Below are 18,989 nucleotides of genomic sequence, written 5' to 3' on the forward strand. Positions count from 1 at the left end.
TCTTCATCGTCTTCATGCTCTTATTCCAACACGCGGACAATAATACCATTATTATATATATATATATATATATATATATATATATATATATATATATATATATACATATATATGTATATACATATGAAGAGTTTGTTCGCAAAAATCAATAAGTCCATTTTTTAAGATTTTGAAGTACGGTCTCTGTCATAAAGTACAAAATAATACCTTTTAAATGATATATTGGTCACTACATTTTATAAAGGTACATTTTTGAAGTTATGGTCAAAAGAAGCAAACATTTTCTTATTATTCTCTTTATTTTTCTTGACCTTTAATCGCAAATATCTCCATTTGGCAAATATAATGGACTTAGCGGTTTTTGCGAACAAACTCTTCATATATATGTACATTGTATTATTATATATGAAGGGTTTGTTCGCAAAAACCGATAAGTCCATTTTTGAAGATTTTGAAGTACGATTTCTGTCATAATGTCCAAAATAATACCTTTTAAATGATAATGTTGGTCACTACATATAAAGGTATATTTTTGAAGTTATGGTCAAAAGAAGCAAAAATTTTCTTATTGTTCTCTTTATTTTTCTTGACCTTTAATCGCAAATATCTCCATTTGGCAAATATGGACTTTTTTTTGCAAACAAACTCTTCATATATATATATATATATTAGTTTCTTTTTCTTTTCCTTTAAATTTCAAATTAAACCTTCAGACGTAGGTAACTTTCATGCATTTATATCTGGTCTTTATAGGCCCTCCATCATTCTTTTGCTATCATAATGCCAGCAGAATTTAAAAAAAAAAAATTGATTTAAAAGAATTGAATTGTATGAACTTAGCACTTTTTGCTAACAAACATTTCATAAAGAGATATGGTAAGTGTAGTTTAATGCGTGGCATGTAACATATCCTGGTTTCCGCATACTTGGTACTTTGTAGATATCTTCCAAAAGGCTTCTGAAGAGGTGTTTAAACTGGAGGTGTGTCTCATGCAATCAATTGCACTGATTTTTATGGTCTTTTTAGTACTGAAGTACTTTTTTGAAATACCCAGGGACCACTGAATAATATGAGGGGATAATATTCCATTCCTTTACAGTTCTTGAAAGAATGAGTGTGCATAAATATTCTGTCTGAACATGCTTGATTCTGGACATTCCAGACAAAATGTACTTGATGTGATTTTATTTCATTCAAATGCAATCTACCGGTATATCCAAAATCAACATACACATACTGCTGTAAATAAGCTTTTATGTGCAATAAAAAAGAAGAAGAAGAAGAAGAAGAAATAAGAAGGCAGATTTAGAAAGAAAAAAAAGGAGAAGCAAACAATGAATAGCAAATCAGAAAGTTCAGACATTTCTTGTCAACAGAAGAGTGTGTAAATCCCCCATCAACCCTAAACAAATGAAAGTAGATAAAAACTGATGAAAAGATAATAAGTACGGGCACTCATGTATCGATCCTTAAGCAGGGAGGTGGAATCACCTCCCTGGTCAAAGAGATTTTTTTTTTTTCACTACTCAAAAGCTCTTTGACAAGGTAGGCCTACATACATATGCACAGAGTCACTGATCTTTAGTAGCTCTATGTAATCAGGCCAGCGTGAAAATGGGATTGTGCTCGAGGCGATGTTAAATTGTCATGAATACATATAGTCAACTGTGGTGCCCAATCTGATGACAAGCAAAAAAACAAAAACAAAACAAAAAAAATTTAAAAAATCACACGAACAAACAAACATAATACACTATATTCAAACGTCCTCACTTGTGCAAGTTGTGGTGCCCAATCAGAAACTAACAAACAAGCAAAAAAGGTACCCGGTACCACAGTTCACAAAACGCATAGTGTAAGTGATCTCTTTTCTGTAACAGCGATTTTTGAATTATGCTTAGAAAAGAAAATAAAGAAAGAAAGAAAAAAAAACCTTATCATGCCTCGCATTTAAAAGCATTATCCCAACTCTGGCAACGTTGATGTGATCATGGAGGTACAAAATTATAATGTTCTTTGTACCTCCATGATGTGATGTAACCCTAGGCCTATTTCTGCACAGTGGCTTTACTCTGCCTGCACTGCATGCACTGCCAGACCGTCTGCATCTAACGCCATCTACGTCTGCACTTCGATAGCTTTTCAAAATGGCAGCCTCCATGCGCCATGCTTTGTCTCTGCAGATACTCGCAGAATGTAGCACCACCAAAGCTCGAACATGCAAAATGCAACTTCCTCATCAGTTGGTAGACACTCCAGTTTTCATGCCAGTTGGTACTCAGGGTACTATGAAAGGAGTAACATGTCATCAGCTTGAGGAATTGAACTGTCAACTCATTTTGGGAAATACGTATCACCTTGGAATGCGACCTGTAAGTCAATTTGTGGCTTTCGTAGTCCCACGCACTAATATCTATATTTGCAGCGACTCTGTACCTCTGCTTTGCTCTCTAGCTCTGGTGACATGAAAAGTAGAGAGTAGACTGTATTCTGTAGAGACATTAAAGGGATGATACAGTTGCAGTTGCAAGTTGAGATGGAGCAACAAGTTTCCAATGTTTTTTATGATGATTTTTTTTTTTTTTTGAGGCAATGAGAAATCACCTAACTGTTAGAGTAACTATGGCAGTATGCGGCCGTGCAGCCGTTCGCGGCAGGTACAGCATACACGGTAATATACCGCTAAACACAGCACTGCACTGTTACATGCACACTACACATATACTAACACACTAGCAATCAACAAAAACCAACCGATAAAATGGGCACGATCTCTGACGAAAGTGAAATTTTTTCACCTAAATGACAACATATCGCATCCAAAATGAAATTTTCCATACTTCTTAACATAACAGTTAAGAAACAATGGTCCGAGAAACTGGATTTTTTGTCGTTTTCTCGATGTTCATGGATTTTGAAAACATATCCTCACGTAAAATAGAACTTTCGCGAGCCGATGTGGGCCGCCATTTTTTTCGGAAAGTGGATGTTACCATCGAAAAATATGAGAAAAACACGAGAAAGACATCACCAACACCGCCAGAATTGCGATCTTGTTTGCGGCCAATGCATGTGCGCCCGCTATTTTCACGTGCTTTCGCAATGGGAATTGGCGCTTACGCAATGTTCGCGAGACATGTGAAGGTGTTCAGCTAAAGATCGCGGAGCACGCGCGTATTGCATAGGGATTGTACATCGTGCCGCAAGCAGAAATACTACGTCGCATATCGCCCTTATCGGCGAAAATTGTGCCGGGTTTTGCCCTGGTAAATCATGAAAACTGCGTTGGTCAATGGTAAATTTCTTTTATGAAAACAATTGCGTTAATGAATAATCTTGTCTATGATATATGAAATGGTTGAAAATAATTTGCCTGATTTGTTTACAAGTTGGAAAAACCCTTAACAATGCTTAAACTGCCGCAAACGGGATATTTTACTCTAGATAGATCTAGACTCTATGACATTAATATGAAAGAACATGATGAAATTCTGAGGGGAATTTTTAACATTTATTTGATGAAAATTGGTTCAGAAATCACTAACACTGAGCCATATCCAAAACAAAGGGATCCTTATAAAGGGTGGGACCCACCTTTTAGGTTACAGGTTTGCTTTGTTTTTGGATATCTCTGCAATTTCAAAATCGATTTTCATTAAATAAACTTTGAATTCCTCATAGAATTATACATCTTTAACATTAAAAGTGGTTTCTATGTATGCTATGTATCTTGCAAAAAGGCTGAATCCTCACCTCAACCAATACTATACCATCCCTTTAACTTTAAATATATTTAAGTGCAAATCACTCTATGGCAGATAAGAAAACAAGTTTAAATTACAGATAACAGGATTGTGGAGAACTATTCACAATGATCATACCGAGATTGTATTGGTGAACAGTTAAAACAAAATTGTAGTCATGGTACTGGGGCCAGCCCAAACGCGACACACGCATTCCAGCTGCGGATGTAAGGATTTGGATTTGGTGTCTCATGTCATACATTGGCTTTGCATGTGAAATTCAACATCAAAATTTGATTTCTTTTAAATTTGAATACATACAGATGTAGTTCAATTGTTTGCAACTTGTGCTGCGCAAAATTTGGTCCTTCAATCAAATAGCACAAGTTGTCAACATCTGAACTATATCTATCTGTACGTATTCTCTGCATTTGATGATATGGTATGCTGGAATGCGGCAGGACAACTTCTGGAAAATGGTTATTTTGTGCACATATATTACTCTTGAATTCACATGTTTGTCTGACAGTTGATCAAAGAGTGTAAGTGCAAAACGTAGTTCATTCATACTCCCAAGAACTTATGTATGAGTCAATTTAGATTGAACTTGTGAGTGTTTATTTAACTTGACTAACACATTTTCTGATTTGAATTATTTCCAAGTGTGCATGTTCTCTGTTGATCAGCAAGGACATGCCTTCATCTCTATTTGATTCAGAGAGCTGAAACAATGATACAGGCTGTCAGTGCAACCCCAAAAATGTGTTTCAGGTAATTCCTGAAGCCCCATATTTACCATGTGCTTTCTCACTGCGGTTTATTGTATTAAAAAATTTGGCACCTGTTGTTCACACAGCTCCACTTACTGCTGAAAAATGACTGCATCAGTCATCAAAGTCTTACTTGTCATACAGGTTGCTGCAGGGATTACTTCTTTGAGGTTTGTCAGTATGATATCTTGCTCTTTTTTTTTTCTTTTTTTTTGCCGTAAAAAGAGAACTGTGTGGGGAATCCATGTTGAATAGCCTTGTGAAAATGTGTTATTATTTTATCTCTATACAGGGCCCTGAAACATTAGAGAAAGCAGGAGGACTTCACAACTTCATGAACTGGAAACGAGGCCTGCTGACTGTAAGCATAGGTGTACCTTAACCACTACTGAGACAAGATGCCCTTCCATGTTAGGGCTCATTGGGGGAGATTGCTTTGGTGAATTATCAGCAGTATCCATCTTAATTTTGTTCTGGAAATTAAAATTTTCATCAGAGTAGATGGAATTGAAGCCCATTGGTTCATGTTGATTTATAGGATATATTTTTTTCATATATACATTTGTATATTTGAATATACAATGATGAATATTTTTGTCATAAATGTTACTACATAGCATATGTACATGTATGTTCTTGTGAGTGAATGCAGTCAGGAAGACAAGTTTGATACAAAAGCATAATTGTCTGTTTTCTCTTTATTATGCATGATATTTTCAATACCTAAAGAGCTGTGTGATTTATGCATGTGTCATTCAATCAGTGGCATCCTAATTACATTTGAAACAATGGAAACAAAGGCAAAGAGTAAAGAACTAATGAGTTGTGCTCAGTAGTGAAATACTTTATTTTTCTATCATTGACAGGACAGTGGTGGGTTTCAAATGGTGTCACTTCTGGAGCTCGCTGAGATCACGGAGGAAGGTGTCCGTTTCCAGTCTCCCTACACCAAGGAAGAGCTGCTCCTGACTCCGGAACGTTCCATTGAAATCCAGAACAGCATCGGCGCCGACATCATCATGCAGCTAGACGATGTCGTGCACAGTCTCACTACGGGTCCTAGGGTAGAAGAGGCCATGCATAGGTGAAGAAACATTAAGGATTGACAGAACGTAGAAATTGTAGAGATAAGGAGGAATCATCTAAAGAGAAGAGCTGTCAAAGATCACAACACTGCTGTTGTCAGATTATCTAAAGGAGTATTGAACGTCTTCCCAAATCCCAGTTAACCATTGTATCTTCAATAACAAAAGCAATGACTGCTACTGTGCTTTGTTCTGTCTTTTACCGATATACACACATTTTAAAGATTAATTTGGGACAAAGAGTATGCAAGTTCAGTATATCAATAATAATAAAAAGATTAAGGAAATAAATGATTAGACAAGGGCTGGTACAAAGAAAGAATCTATCTTGCATGTTGTTTCAGACTCACTTGATTTCAAATTATAAGGTCTTGTAATCTTTAAGTTGTGGCTTGAATTTAAGAAGTGCAATATGTTATATCTGTAATTTTGACTTTTCATTGAATTGGCTTAACACATTCATGACCTTGAAAGGACCGTTGCTGTGTATGCTTATGGATATCTGATTACTTGAATTATCTGAAGTATCCACCGTCTTTGTGTCTGTACATAACACAAATATATGAAATTCAAAGTGTCAGCTAAGTAAGTGTTTATTTGTTGTTATGCTTATGTACTTTTCGGCAGGTCCATACGGTGGTTAGATCGTTGCATCAAGGCACATCAGAAACCTGAAAAGCAGAATCTGTTTGCCATCGTGCAGGGAGGGCTTGATGAGCAACTCAGGATACAGTGTGCCAAAGGTTAAGAATGAGGGAAACACTAGCTTTGTATTGCTGTAATAATGACAAAATGATGACTAATAATGATAACGATGATGCTATGCTAATGCTGCTGCTTCTGATGATGATGATGATGGTGATGATAATAACACTACTAATTATGAGTATTCCAACAACAGAAACAACAACAATGACAGGTCTGCAACAACAAGGACAATAGTTGCAGTGATGCCAACACAAAGAGGAGTTACTGTTGTGGTGTTTAAGAAGTAATGTCCTATTATCACCATTATACTAGTAAGAACTTGAGAAAGAGTAAACAAAGGTAAGAACTGCAATCTCCACATTATCATAACTGGTGTACTTAAGGTATCAACAGGAGTACATCACAGATAGTAGTTTGAGAAATTTCTCTCATAGGACTTTTGATTCATCATTGAAAGTTTCAGTTTAAAAAATTGTTGAGAACTGTGTATTGCTCATGAACTGCAGTAACAATGGAGGAAATAAGCTGTGTGTCATACATGTAGTATCTTTAGTATTTTGTTTCTGTATGTGCCCTGGTAATAGGAGCCCAGAAACATATATGCTTCTCTCTTACATTTCTTCCTTTCAAAGTTTCTTCCAGTTCTGTATAAACTTTTGTAGAAGGGTGGAATACAAAGACTTTCCTTAACAATTCAGCAGTTATTAGAGCTTACTGTCCACCTCAAATTCTGAGATTTCATTTGTAGTGTATTTACTGAAATGATGTTATTTCAACAGATTTTGTGTAAGATGGGTCAATTCACTGATGAGATCAATGTCATTTAAAAACTGACTGTAAAATCTTTCACTTTTGCTCCTTCCAGAAATGGTAAAGAGAGATACACCAGGGTATGCAATAGGTGGTTTGAGCGGTGGAGAAGAGAAGGACAAGTTCTGGAGGATGGTCACACTTTCAACTGATTACTTGCCAAAGAATAAACCCAGATATTGCATGGGTGTTGGGTGAGTCAAAACTTTTCAAAGCAAAACATAATTAATGACCCCCATTAGGGCTGCACACTAACCCAATTTTTCAACCAGTCTGTCCTGTCCCTGTGGGACCAGTAGGTACCCAGTTTTTTTTTTTTCCATTTATGTGCCGGTCCATTCCTGAAAAAGTTACTGGTCTGACAGTGATTTACTGGTCTGGACCGTCAGACCAGTGCCAGTGCGCAGTGGTCCCTACATAGCCTACTCAAACTTCATTCTCAAATTTCATCTTTCACAGGCAGTGAATTTACAGAAATCATGGTAGGATCCAAAAAAACATCATTTGCAACAACTCTTGCTTTCAGACCAGAATTAGAGATTGAATCATGCATGATTATGAAAAATAGATAATCTCATTCACTTATTGACAAAGACACTGATATTTTTGTCAGTAGCTTTGTGAGTACATTACCTTTTGCAGGTGCATTGCAAACCCCTGTGTTTCTGGTATACTGCATGTCATGCAGTATGAGTGTGTTTATCAGTAGCACAATCAGTGAGATAGAACAGATGTATGATGATCTACACTGGACAGCAAAAGAAATTACCCACTTCTGTCAAAGGCCGCACACAAAAATTCACCCCCTAGAAATATACAATTTTTGTACACAGGTGTGCTACTACTTGTATGCCCCTTACTTATCACGTGCACATAAGCAAGTGAATGTCTTCATAACAAAGAAGAACTTGACATGCACAGCATCTTGGTCATTGAATCAAAAATCCTACACAACAGCACTTTCCACTATGCAAAAATGGCCACTGAATGGATAACATTTTTAAACAACCAATATGTCAAAGTGAACACCTGTTTTGTCAAAATGATGTTAATGAGTGTACTCTGTATTTAGGGATGCTATCCTTCCTGATTATGCTAATTCTCAGAATAAAATCAGTTAGCTCTTTAGACTGGACATTACTTTACTCTGGTCTAAGCAAGCTTCCATCAGGAAAATTATGCTACGTCTTGCTAGGCTTGTAAGGCTCATTCTGTTACATTTTGTGACTTTTGATTCAGTGACCAAGATGCTGTACATGTCATATTTTTCTTTGTAATAAAGATAATCACTTGCTATTTGGTATGTGATTACTAATGGATATTGCAGCATACCTGTGTACAAAAATTGATTATTTCTAAGTGGTGAATTTTTGTGTGCAGCCTTTGACAGAGGTGGGTACTTTCTTTTGCTGTCCAGTGTATTTCCCTCAAAATATGTCTCTTTACCACAGCTTTACTGTACATATAAACATTTTGTAGGGAGGTACCTGTCATAATGATTTTTGTATTCATTCATGTATCTACACATCATGTAAACCAGTCATTATCTATGTAGGTATATTCATGATGTATGTTCTATTTTTAAAAGACCATAGAAAATCATGAATTATCCAAATCATGGAGTATACAAAACTGAATGATGCCATGCTTGTGTATTTACATAAATTATGATTTCAAGTGTACAATTTTTACACACATTTCCACATAAATATGATCAAGCCTGCTGTAGCCTACCTTGCACAATGCACATATCTTCTTGTTTTCATTTTCAGATATGCAGTTGATCTTGTGGTTTGCTGTGCCTTGGGTGTGGACATGTTTGATTGTGTCTTTCCAACAAGAACAGCAGTAAGTTCAAATGACTTCACATTCTTTGCCCAGTGACCTTCAAGTAGTGACCATTGCTGAATATTGTTTGTCAGATTTTCAGTGTAGTTTTATTTTTAGATCATGTTACCAAGGCCAAAGAAGAGTAGAAAATCAAGCATTTTTTTCAGCTACCAGTATCTAAAAACAACCCCCCCGCCGAGATGGAATTGCTATCTTGAAAAAGTAAGCATGATGAACAAAAATGCAGTCCACAAATGCAAAAAATGAGTGCCTCTTGGTTTCATTTTTACTAGATTAGAAGCCTAATGTACTGAATAAGGTAAGCCAAATATGATACAGCATATACTGTACATACTAAAAACAAAAGAAGAGTGTTCCAACTTTCTACTACCTTTTGAGGAACAGCTGTTTTGATATATGAAAAGATTGTTTCCACAAAGTTTGGAATGAGCAAGACAACCACATATTTCATTCTTTAGACCACCATTGAAATGTATTCTTATATGAAATGTTTGGATGACCTTAAAAGGTTACGAATCTAATGACATCATGTCTTTTATCATGAAAAAATGAGGATTTTCTTTCTTTTTTTAAATCATGCTTGAAGACCTGACAAAATGCCAAATGAACACTAGATGGTAATCAAACATAATGACATTTTTTTTTTTATGCTTAGGATACTCACATATTAACATTTATCTTGCCATTCATGATTTTCTTCACATTTTTGTGAAATGATCTCTTTTTGTGGCGGAGGGGGGGGGGGGATTTTCAGTGTTGACTATGAATTGTTCAAGGGTCTAGGGCAATTACCCCCTTGGCAATTACCCCGGACCCTTCCCGTGGCCCAAATCCTAATCCTAATCCTAATCTTAAACCTAATCCTAGCCCTAATCCTAACCCTAACCCAAACTCCTAACCCTAAACCTAACCCTAATCTTTACTCTAACCTTACCACTAACCAGGATTTAGCCATGGGGGGGGGGGGGGGGGGGGGGGGGGGGGAGAGCAATTGCCCGGGGGGGGGGGGGGGGGGGTAATTGCCCTGATATGATTATTCAATGCTGAATTTTGATATTTGATCTTACCCCTGATGCAGAGGTTTGGATCAGCGTTGGTAGCTGGAGGACAGCTGCAGCTGAAACACTCCCAGTATGCCAAGGACTTCAGACCCATCGACGAGGACTGCACTTGCTTTACCTGTCGTAAACACACGAGGGCGTACTTGCATTCCATATGGAACTACGGAACTGTGGCGTGCCAGCTGCTTAGTATTCACAATATAGCGTTCCAGGTTAGTCTTGTTATTGTCATGTATTGTGATGTCACTAAATTACATTCGATGAGTTGATGCACTGTCCTACTGTATAAGCTGTTATTTTTGCGAGTGTTTAATTTTTGGGAATTTCGTGAATTACAGTTGGAGCGGAAATGTCACCATACGCCACGGTAGTAGTGCGCTTATGAAGTCCTGTGTGTCAATTCGCGAAAACGACATCTCGCGAAAATGTCTGTGACCTCCTCATTCGCGAAAATATCTGTACGCGAAAATAACAGCTGATATAGCATCCAATCTGTGACAGGGAAATTTCATGCCTTGCAATGTGGTGACAGAAAGTCAATATGCATTTGATGTATTCAAGCACAGCATCAGTCCAGCATATTATGTTGCCTCTGGTTTCATATAAAGGAAAGAAAATTACATCTTACTCTACATGCAGTGAGAAAGTTTAGACTTGTGTTGAAAATTCCTATGGCAAAGTTTTGCTGTGCTTTGTCCTGTGACCATGAATAAAGATGGATTATGCATCGGAGTGTCCCCCTTTGCTACTATGACTGTAATTGAGCACTCTGTTGTGTGGCACTATATTAATTACCCATCTACCAGAGGCAAAGCCTGCACACTCTCCATCTTTACCCTACTGTTGTATTCTACCATGATATCTGACAATGTACGCCGGAATGTGAGAGAAAAATGAGCAATGCTTTTAAAGGGGCTTCTCTTGCTGTTATGTTATCATTCTTGTCAGATGACAAGAGCCTTCAATACAAAGGAGTGTTTATGCAACTCTAATGTCTTTCTCATTATCTGTTTATCATATACGGTGCTATGTACACTCATGTTTATCTTGTTCAGATGCGTCTGATGCGGAATATACGAGAGAGCATCCTGGAAGACCGTTTCCCAGCATTCATCAGGGATTACATGAAGAAAGCCTACCCAAACAAGGAGTACCCCGATTGGATTGTGAACTCTCTCCGGTCTGTCAATGTGGAACTCGAAAAGAGCTAGTCTTTTTTTTACTTGACTTGACTCAATCCTGATTGTATTTCACATAATGATGTCACAGGTTCTGGGGTAGGCAGAAGGTCTAACATCCTGTCTCCATGCAACTTGTCTTGTTAGTCAATGCGGGTCAGGTTGCGTGTTTTCATATCGACCTTGATACATTCGGACTGTATTCCTTGGTCTCCCGCGCACTCTGGAGCTCCGAATCAGCATACTCGTGACTGTGTTTATGGTTGTAGTTCCTTGTTCTTCATTCTATCATGGAAAGAGTCAAGAGTTGCAGCCAAAGCTGACATCACAACCAAAGACCTCATCCCCAGCTGAGACTCTAGAGGGTACGTGGTACATCCCACAGGATTACTTGTGAAATCCCTGTTGTCACCTTGGAATACCTAGTACTCTAATTATGACCGAGACACAATAGTGCTAGGGATCTAGTGAGATTTCCAGAAGTAGCCTCATGAGCTTCCTTGACCCTAATGCTTTAGAATTCCCTTCTTGGATACCTGCAAAACTGCCCGTTGATCACAAAAGAGTGACAGCTGCTTGAGGGAACTATGATGTATTTGTGATGAAAACATTCAAACAGATAAGAGGCTTGGTTAGTTTAAAGGTGCTGCCAGAAGCCACTTATGCCATCAAATCTTAAGAACACTTTGCAGTGGCAGATCCAGATGGGGGCGCACCGGGAGCGCACCCCCCTTTAATTATTGTTAAAACAAAAGAAATAGAAAGAAAAAAAGGGGGCACGTGCACCCCCCTTTCATTTTGTAAAGGCACTCCTCCTTTACGGAATTCTTGGATCCGTCCCTGCTTGGGGCATTATACTCATGAACAGAAGTGAGTTGTAAACATTGACAATCGATATTCTTCTGCAAGTACTTGTGTCGAATTACAGAGAAGGTGGTCGGAGCAGATATGAGTTGGACCACGAGGGCACATGGGCGCATCTAACATGATTAAATTCATTCATTCCATGAGCTCATTCACATGTGGAATGATGCCTCTGCATTCCATAAAGAATTGTGGGCCATGGGGTCAAAGGGCAAGGCTCAAAGGTTAAGTGAAAGTGCTCAAATTCCCAAAAATTTGCTCTCTTTAAGAATTTAGCCATCCATCCAAATGAAACCTAGTTAAAGGCGAGTACATATGTGACAAACATGTCATTTTGTTATTTTTTGTGCCAATTGTGTAAAACTGTCATCTCACTTTGTCAAGATATTCTCTTGACCTATTTGGAGAACCATGGGATGTGATGGAGGCATACATTTCTGGTTGATTTATTATTTTTTTTCAATGTTCATTCATTTCAAGCTAGTGTCATGAAGCATCTGTCAAAGGACAAATGATATACAGTGTAGTAAATTTTTGTCTCAGAAAGACAACAGACATAACACTGACGACAAAAACAAAAAAGTACGAAAAAGTGGAGGGCTTTGTGACCACATGAACTATATGGCATTAAATTATTGTTGAGGGAACAATCATCAAGGACAAATTTTCTAAAAGGTTTCTCTTGCAGGAGTGACCGTCTAGTGATCTGTGGTCATTTCACATGTGGTAAGAGGCAGGAGAGTTATTACCAATGTAGAATTTCTTGAAATACAATGTGTATTGTAATGTGTATTGTAATGTGTATTGTACTGATATGATGGTTTTATCCCTTGTTAATATGAATGAAGCTGTTCTTTTCTTATGGTAGAGTGCCATGTGTATTTTTTTTAAATTGTATATGCAAATCATGTACAACCAGAAAATAAAAATATTCTTTTTATCACACCTATTCACTATGCATGGTATGTACTCACATGTGTGTTTTCTCTTATTTCTGATGCTGTACATTGTGGCAATATACAATTTTGATTGCATACACGAAAGATCAGTAATAGACATTGTGCCAGTGTAAGAAATCTTGTGAAATAGAATCCTCTGAGGAAGAGAAGTATGTAATCTTTGAAAGGACTGTTTTTTGGGGTGAGAGTGATTAGAGAGAGGAGAGAAACAACACAGGGAGAGTGTTAGGAAGGCAAGTAGTGACAATCGAAGGTAAGTGGTGAGTTGGAAGTGGAGACTGCACTCTCAAATGGAGATGGGAGAGTAGGAGAGCGGAATAATAAGGTGAGAAGGAGGTAAAGAGTTGTAGAAACAAAATACAACATATATCTGGTCTTTCTCCTTTTTTCCCCTGTCAAATTAGTTGTCCAATCACTCTCATACTTGGTACATGCAGGGAGGTGGGAAGAGATCTCTTCCCACCTCCCTGGTACATGTACAGCCTACAGATTGGTGTCGATTGGGGGGGGGGGGGGGAGGGTGGCATCATTTTGTCAAATAATTCTCTTGACACGTTGTTATAAGCTACTGAAATCCTTGCATCTGATTGGCCGAGAGCAAATTTGACCAACAAATTTGTCCAGAAGAATGCTTAATGAAATGCCCACCAGATGAATGACCGTTATCTATGTGAATTACACAATATAAAAGTAACACTGTTACCCTACTACAGTGTATAAGATAGTGTGAATCTCTGTTGAATGTGTACATAGCATCCCTAATAATCCACAACCAATGTCAATGATACATCCACATACATTTACAGTGTATTTGCTGACAGCTGTTCCAAGGCCACCAATATGAGATGAAGTTAACAAATTGCTATTAATTACAGTTGTATCCCTTCTGATGCTGATGATGATAATGACAGTAGTTGTAGTGGTAGACCTACCAATTGAATAGAGACTCAGTGGTCTTTCTCATGTTCACACACCTGACATGCTTTTCCTCATACCTCACTAAAAAGATCCCCCAAAACACAAGTGCATGTATTTCCACCTACCATAAAGTGAAGAGTCTGTTTGCAAAAACCGATAAGTCCACATTTGCCAAGTGGAGATATTTGCGATTAAAGGTCTAGAAAAATAAAGAGAATAATAAGAAAATTTTTGCTTCTTTTGACCATAACTTCAAAAATATACCTTTATATGTAATGACCAATATATCATTTAAAAGGTATTATTTTGTAGTTTATGACAGCGATCATACTTCAAAATCTTCAAAAATGGACTTATCGGTTTTTGCAAACAAACCCTTCAAGTGTTTAAAAAAATGAGAATAAGCTAAAATATAACATTTATCATGCACCATATTGCATAATTATGACAAAACTTATTACAGAACTCCCAAATACCCCCACCCCTTAGATAATTGGTCACTTGCCTCCCTCAGGCGGCACAAATGAGTAATCTCAGTGTAGACCCGACATCTCACAATTTGAGCTAGTGGTTTGGTGCTGATAAAAACCATTTTGACAGGTGCATGGTAAACATTCATGAAAAATATATCATTATGAAAGTTCAACTAAAGAAGTGTTGGACTTTGTTAAAGGGAGCATATAGTTTGGGTTGAGACCTAACTTCAGGTTTCTAATTTTTTTGTTGTTGAGATAATGAGAAACTTCTCATGAAATATGAAAGAGCATATAATTCCAAGAGGGATTCAGCATTTATTTGATGAAAATCGGTTTTAAAATGGATGAGATATCCCAAAAAAGAGTATCCTAATAAAAAGCGGGACCCACCTTTTTATTAGGATTGCTTTGTTTTACTTTGTTATTGGATGTTTCAGCAATTCCAAAATTGATTTTCATCTAATAAACTTTGAATTCCTCTTTAAATGGTATGCTCTGTACTATTTCATAAGTGTTTTTTCGGTATCTCACAAAAAGTTAAAAGTCCAATTCTCATCTCCACCAATACTATACAATCCCATTAATAATGAGTTGAGTTGAGTTGAGTTTATTAACAACATACATGTGAATATAATAACATGAAATTACATAGGATAAGATACAATAACATGAAAATCTTTTATGAGAATACAATGATATACAAGGTACTTACAGCTATGCATGCATATATTTTACATATATTTATCTTACATAAGAATACATGTGGTATAATTGATTTAGTTTTATTGTGATATGTTTATCACTGAAAAGGCAAAAAGAATGAATAAGTATGTAATATTATAGACATATATGCATAGACAAAGGTTCTGAACAAAAAACAGAACAGAAAACACAAGGTAATGTTGTTTAAGGGGGAACCAAAAGTTACCACAAGTGCTAGTCGAGAATGGTTCTCCCATTATAGCTACATTTAAGATGCTTCTTGCAAGGTCTACCCTTCTAAAGTAACTATACTTTAAAAGTACATTAAAGGGCTCATACAGTTTTGGTTGAGACATTTTTGGGTGAGATAATGAGAAACCTCCTATGAAATATGAAAGAACATGTAATTCCAAGAGGAGTTCAACATTTATTTGATGGAAATTGGTTATGAAATGGCTGACATATCCAAAAAAGAGTGATTCTGATAAATTGTGGGACCCACACTTTTTCACGATCGCTTTGTTTTACTTTGTTTTTGGATGTCTCAGCCATTCCAAAACCAATTTTCATCAAATAAACTTTGAATTGCTCTTAAATGGCATGCTCTGTACTATTTCATAAGTGGTTTCTTGGTATCTTGCAAAAAGTTAAAAGCCAAATCCTCAGCTCCACCAATACTGTACTATCCCTTTAAACTAAATATTTAAATATTCTTTTCATCACTAAACTTTATCTAACAAGTGATTTTTTAGAGCTCTTCGAAATGAAGATCTTGTTCTTTCCTCTTGAATATCTTGGGGCAAACTATTCCAGAACTTTGACCCTACAAAAGATACAGAAATGTACCATGTGTCGTTTTACATTTCGGGAGTCTAAGCGTGGAATGATCTTTGCCTCTAGTCCTGTATGCATGATTCATTGGCTCATAATATTGCGTTAATGTGGTAAATGTCCCTTGTGTAGATCATATACAAAGGTTGACACTGCAAGCTTATGTGCAGGTCAACAACATCTACTGTAACACTCCTAGACTGAAGCGTACTTGTTTTTTTTTTTTTTTGGAGCAGTTACTCTTTATTACAAAGTTTTCAAGAGTATTTTGTTTTTTATGCTCATTCATGAAGGCTGAGAGAGAAATGAAGACCATGATGTCTTCTTTTATCTCCCTTTCTGTTCTATAAATCATTGATATACCACAAGGAATATGACTAAAAACACCATTTACTGATAGGCGCCAGTCAGACACACGTCGGTCTTTTAGAACCTCCTAGCGCTAATTGGCGCCGGTATATCTAATTATCATAGTGTAAAGCAATGAGATGAAAAACCACAAAGTTAATTAAGACAAAAATGTTCGGTGAATCTGGGATAGTGTCATGTTTTTCGATCTGAACAAGCGCTCATCTGAATGGGCGTGCACATAACCCTGGGGATTCATTGGCGTAGCGAAAAAAAAGGGTGTGTATTCAGTGACTAATTTTGATTGGTTGAAAAAATATCTTGTACGCCATCACGATCACAGAAGATCGGAGATTTGCCCGCGTTGAATGTGTGTGTGGCATGTGCACAAGGCTGTGTGTGTGAAGGGCCCTTACCAAAGGATTACTGTGTGGCGTTGATTCACACACGAAGTAGAGTTAAATGTACTTTCAACAGCGTAGCTAGCGAGGTAGACGTTACACAAATCGTTGTCACGTCGCATATCATTAGCCAGCAGCTAGCTCGACGCGGACGTCGACTGTATGGTATACAACTTCACGCAAGCACTCCTTCTTGTATGTACGAAGCGCAAGTCGTGGTGTTGATGTCGTGAGCGAAGCCAACTGCGAACGTCTAGGAAAATCTGCGGCCTTGAGGTGAGGTAAAGCAAAGAATTATGTCGATATTTGGGTTTTACTTTTTGGTCACTCTTTGATTATTATAGTAACTCAAGCGGAGATGCAAAGGAGTTGCCTGCTGATGTTGTTTACTCACACCCACAGTACACACAGTCACACAATACAGTCAGAGTCACACTGTCACTGGGACAGGACAGACACAACACAAGGACAAGTCATGTGTGCAGTGGTATTATAAGCTACTTCTGTATACTGATGATGATGATGATGATGAAATGTAAGCCCTTGCCTTGTGTATGCCTTGACTTGTTTAAACTTAGCCCGACCAGACGCTGTGCAGTGCGAAGCACGTTTAACATCTACTGGGCTGGGGGCTGGGCTGTGTAAAATACTAAATAGTATATAGTTTAACACGTGAGTGCATGCTTTTGCACCTGTGTATACGCCATACGTGTAATTAGAAAACATCAGGTACTGAGGTAGTCTTGTACCAGTAAGTAGTGGTAATCTTGTAGAGTTGCACAGCAACCCACGACAATGTGAATGTTGGCGATGTTCATCAAAGAAATTCCATTCAGCAGCTGGAGCTAGTTAGGGTACGGTGATCACCCTGCCCCTGTTTGCAACACGATGTCGATGCATATTTGCAGCAGGGGCAGTTTGAGTTTCATTCATCGATAAAACAGCTAAAGAGAGTGAAGTGTGCTTCATAGTCTCACTTTCAGGACAAAAGTGGGAGTTAATACTTGCAAGTGTTCCAAGGAGTGAGAGTACTCAAGCACCTGATTGGGCCTTTTCATCAACGAATGTAATGGCCCCTGTCACAAACAGGACTGATTACTCTAGTGGAAATGCTAAGTTCAGTGAGATTCAGTTCTTCAGTGTGCACAATATCAGCATATTTTGGAAGAAGAAATTGAATCTCTCCAAGAAGCTACAATGTATCGCTCATGGAATCTGGATGGGAAGCATCCCACGGCCCAGGCATATGTCCTGTGAAACTGGAAACTTTTGCCCGAGTGATTGTTAATAATTGTACAGAAGAGAGACAGTATGTGGTATACAATATAATTTTTGATCAATTCCAGTGCACTATTGGAATCAGACTTTATATGCAACGTGACATACCCATTTATTTATTTACGATGGACCAGTTTCGACTTTTGACTGTATGTTATTTGTATTTTGTTGTGAAAAGCCTGCTGCAGTTCTATGAGAATGAGTAACCCACCGACACATACATCTCAAGATCAGATTGCACTTTATCTTTACTCTAGCATTGGAATCCATCCATCTGTGTACATAGAGTATACATAGAACAACAGTTTGTACATACTGTATGTGTGGCAGTGCACTCCATTCACTGTTGCACTATGATCCCCCCCCCCAAAAAAAAAAACAAAAACAAAAAAAAAAAAAAACGAAAGAGAAAGATTTTTAGGTATTTATTTAAAGGCATAATTTGCCATTTGCAGATATGAAACAAAAACCCAGCAGTAGTGCTTTCAAATAGTTCTGAAATGTGAGTTAGGGATAGAAACAACCACTGTAAAAATTTTAATCGGTAAAATCAATGTTAAGTATTGTAAAAATATACAAAATGTTAATACAATCATTATAACAAAAATGCTTCCAGACTAAACCGTATACAGTTACGGTTTATTGAGAAAAATACAGATATCTCCCTATATATTAGGCATTCTCGCAAAAATTGTAGGCCTATATGATAGGATGTTTTGTGGTACAACAGACCTACACATGTGGTCATATCTTCAAAATTTTTAAAATCACTGTTCGCAAAAGTAAACAAGACCTTTAACAGTGTGTTGTGTACATCGTGTGGCTATCATATTATAGGCCTCCCTTTGTCTTCTGTTGATGCTGAAGGAAAATCATGTCTTGGTAATAACAATAGTAAATGAACTATTGTAATAACAATAGCTGTAATATAGTAGTAATTGAAACGTAAGTACCCAGCAGTATACCTGACTTCATGGCTGGTTAGTTGGGAATCAAGCTTGTCAT

General features: G+C 37.4%; 1 protein-coding gene across 1 annotated transcript; it reads left to right on the forward strand.

Moving 5' to 3' along the window:
- The first annotated feature begins 2,096 nt into the window (after positions 1-2,096).
- On the forward strand, positions 2,097-13,012 carry LOC140240687 (queuine tRNA-ribosyltransferase catalytic subunit 1-like). The gene is made up of 8 exons (XM_072320442.1): positions 2,097-2,373; positions 4,807-4,875; positions 5,381-5,598; positions 6,227-6,342; positions 7,173-7,311; positions 8,890-8,965; positions 10,047-10,241; positions 11,085-13,012. Exons 1-8 carry the CDS (start codon positions 2,149-2,151, stop codon positions 11,238-11,240), a joined length of 1,194 nt encoding a protein of 397 aa, XP_072176543.1. The 5' UTR covers positions 2,097-2,148; the 3' UTR covers positions 11,241-13,012.
- The last annotated feature ends 5,977 nt before the right edge of the window (positions 13,013-18,989 follow it).

The sequence above is a fragment of the Diadema setosum genome, chromosome 17 (assembly GCF_964275005.1).
Source record: "Diadema setosum chromosome 17, eeDiaSeto1, whole genome shotgun sequence".
Lineage (NCBI taxonomy): Eukaryota > Metazoa > Echinodermata > Echinoidea > Diadematoida > Diadematidae > Diadema > Diadema setosum.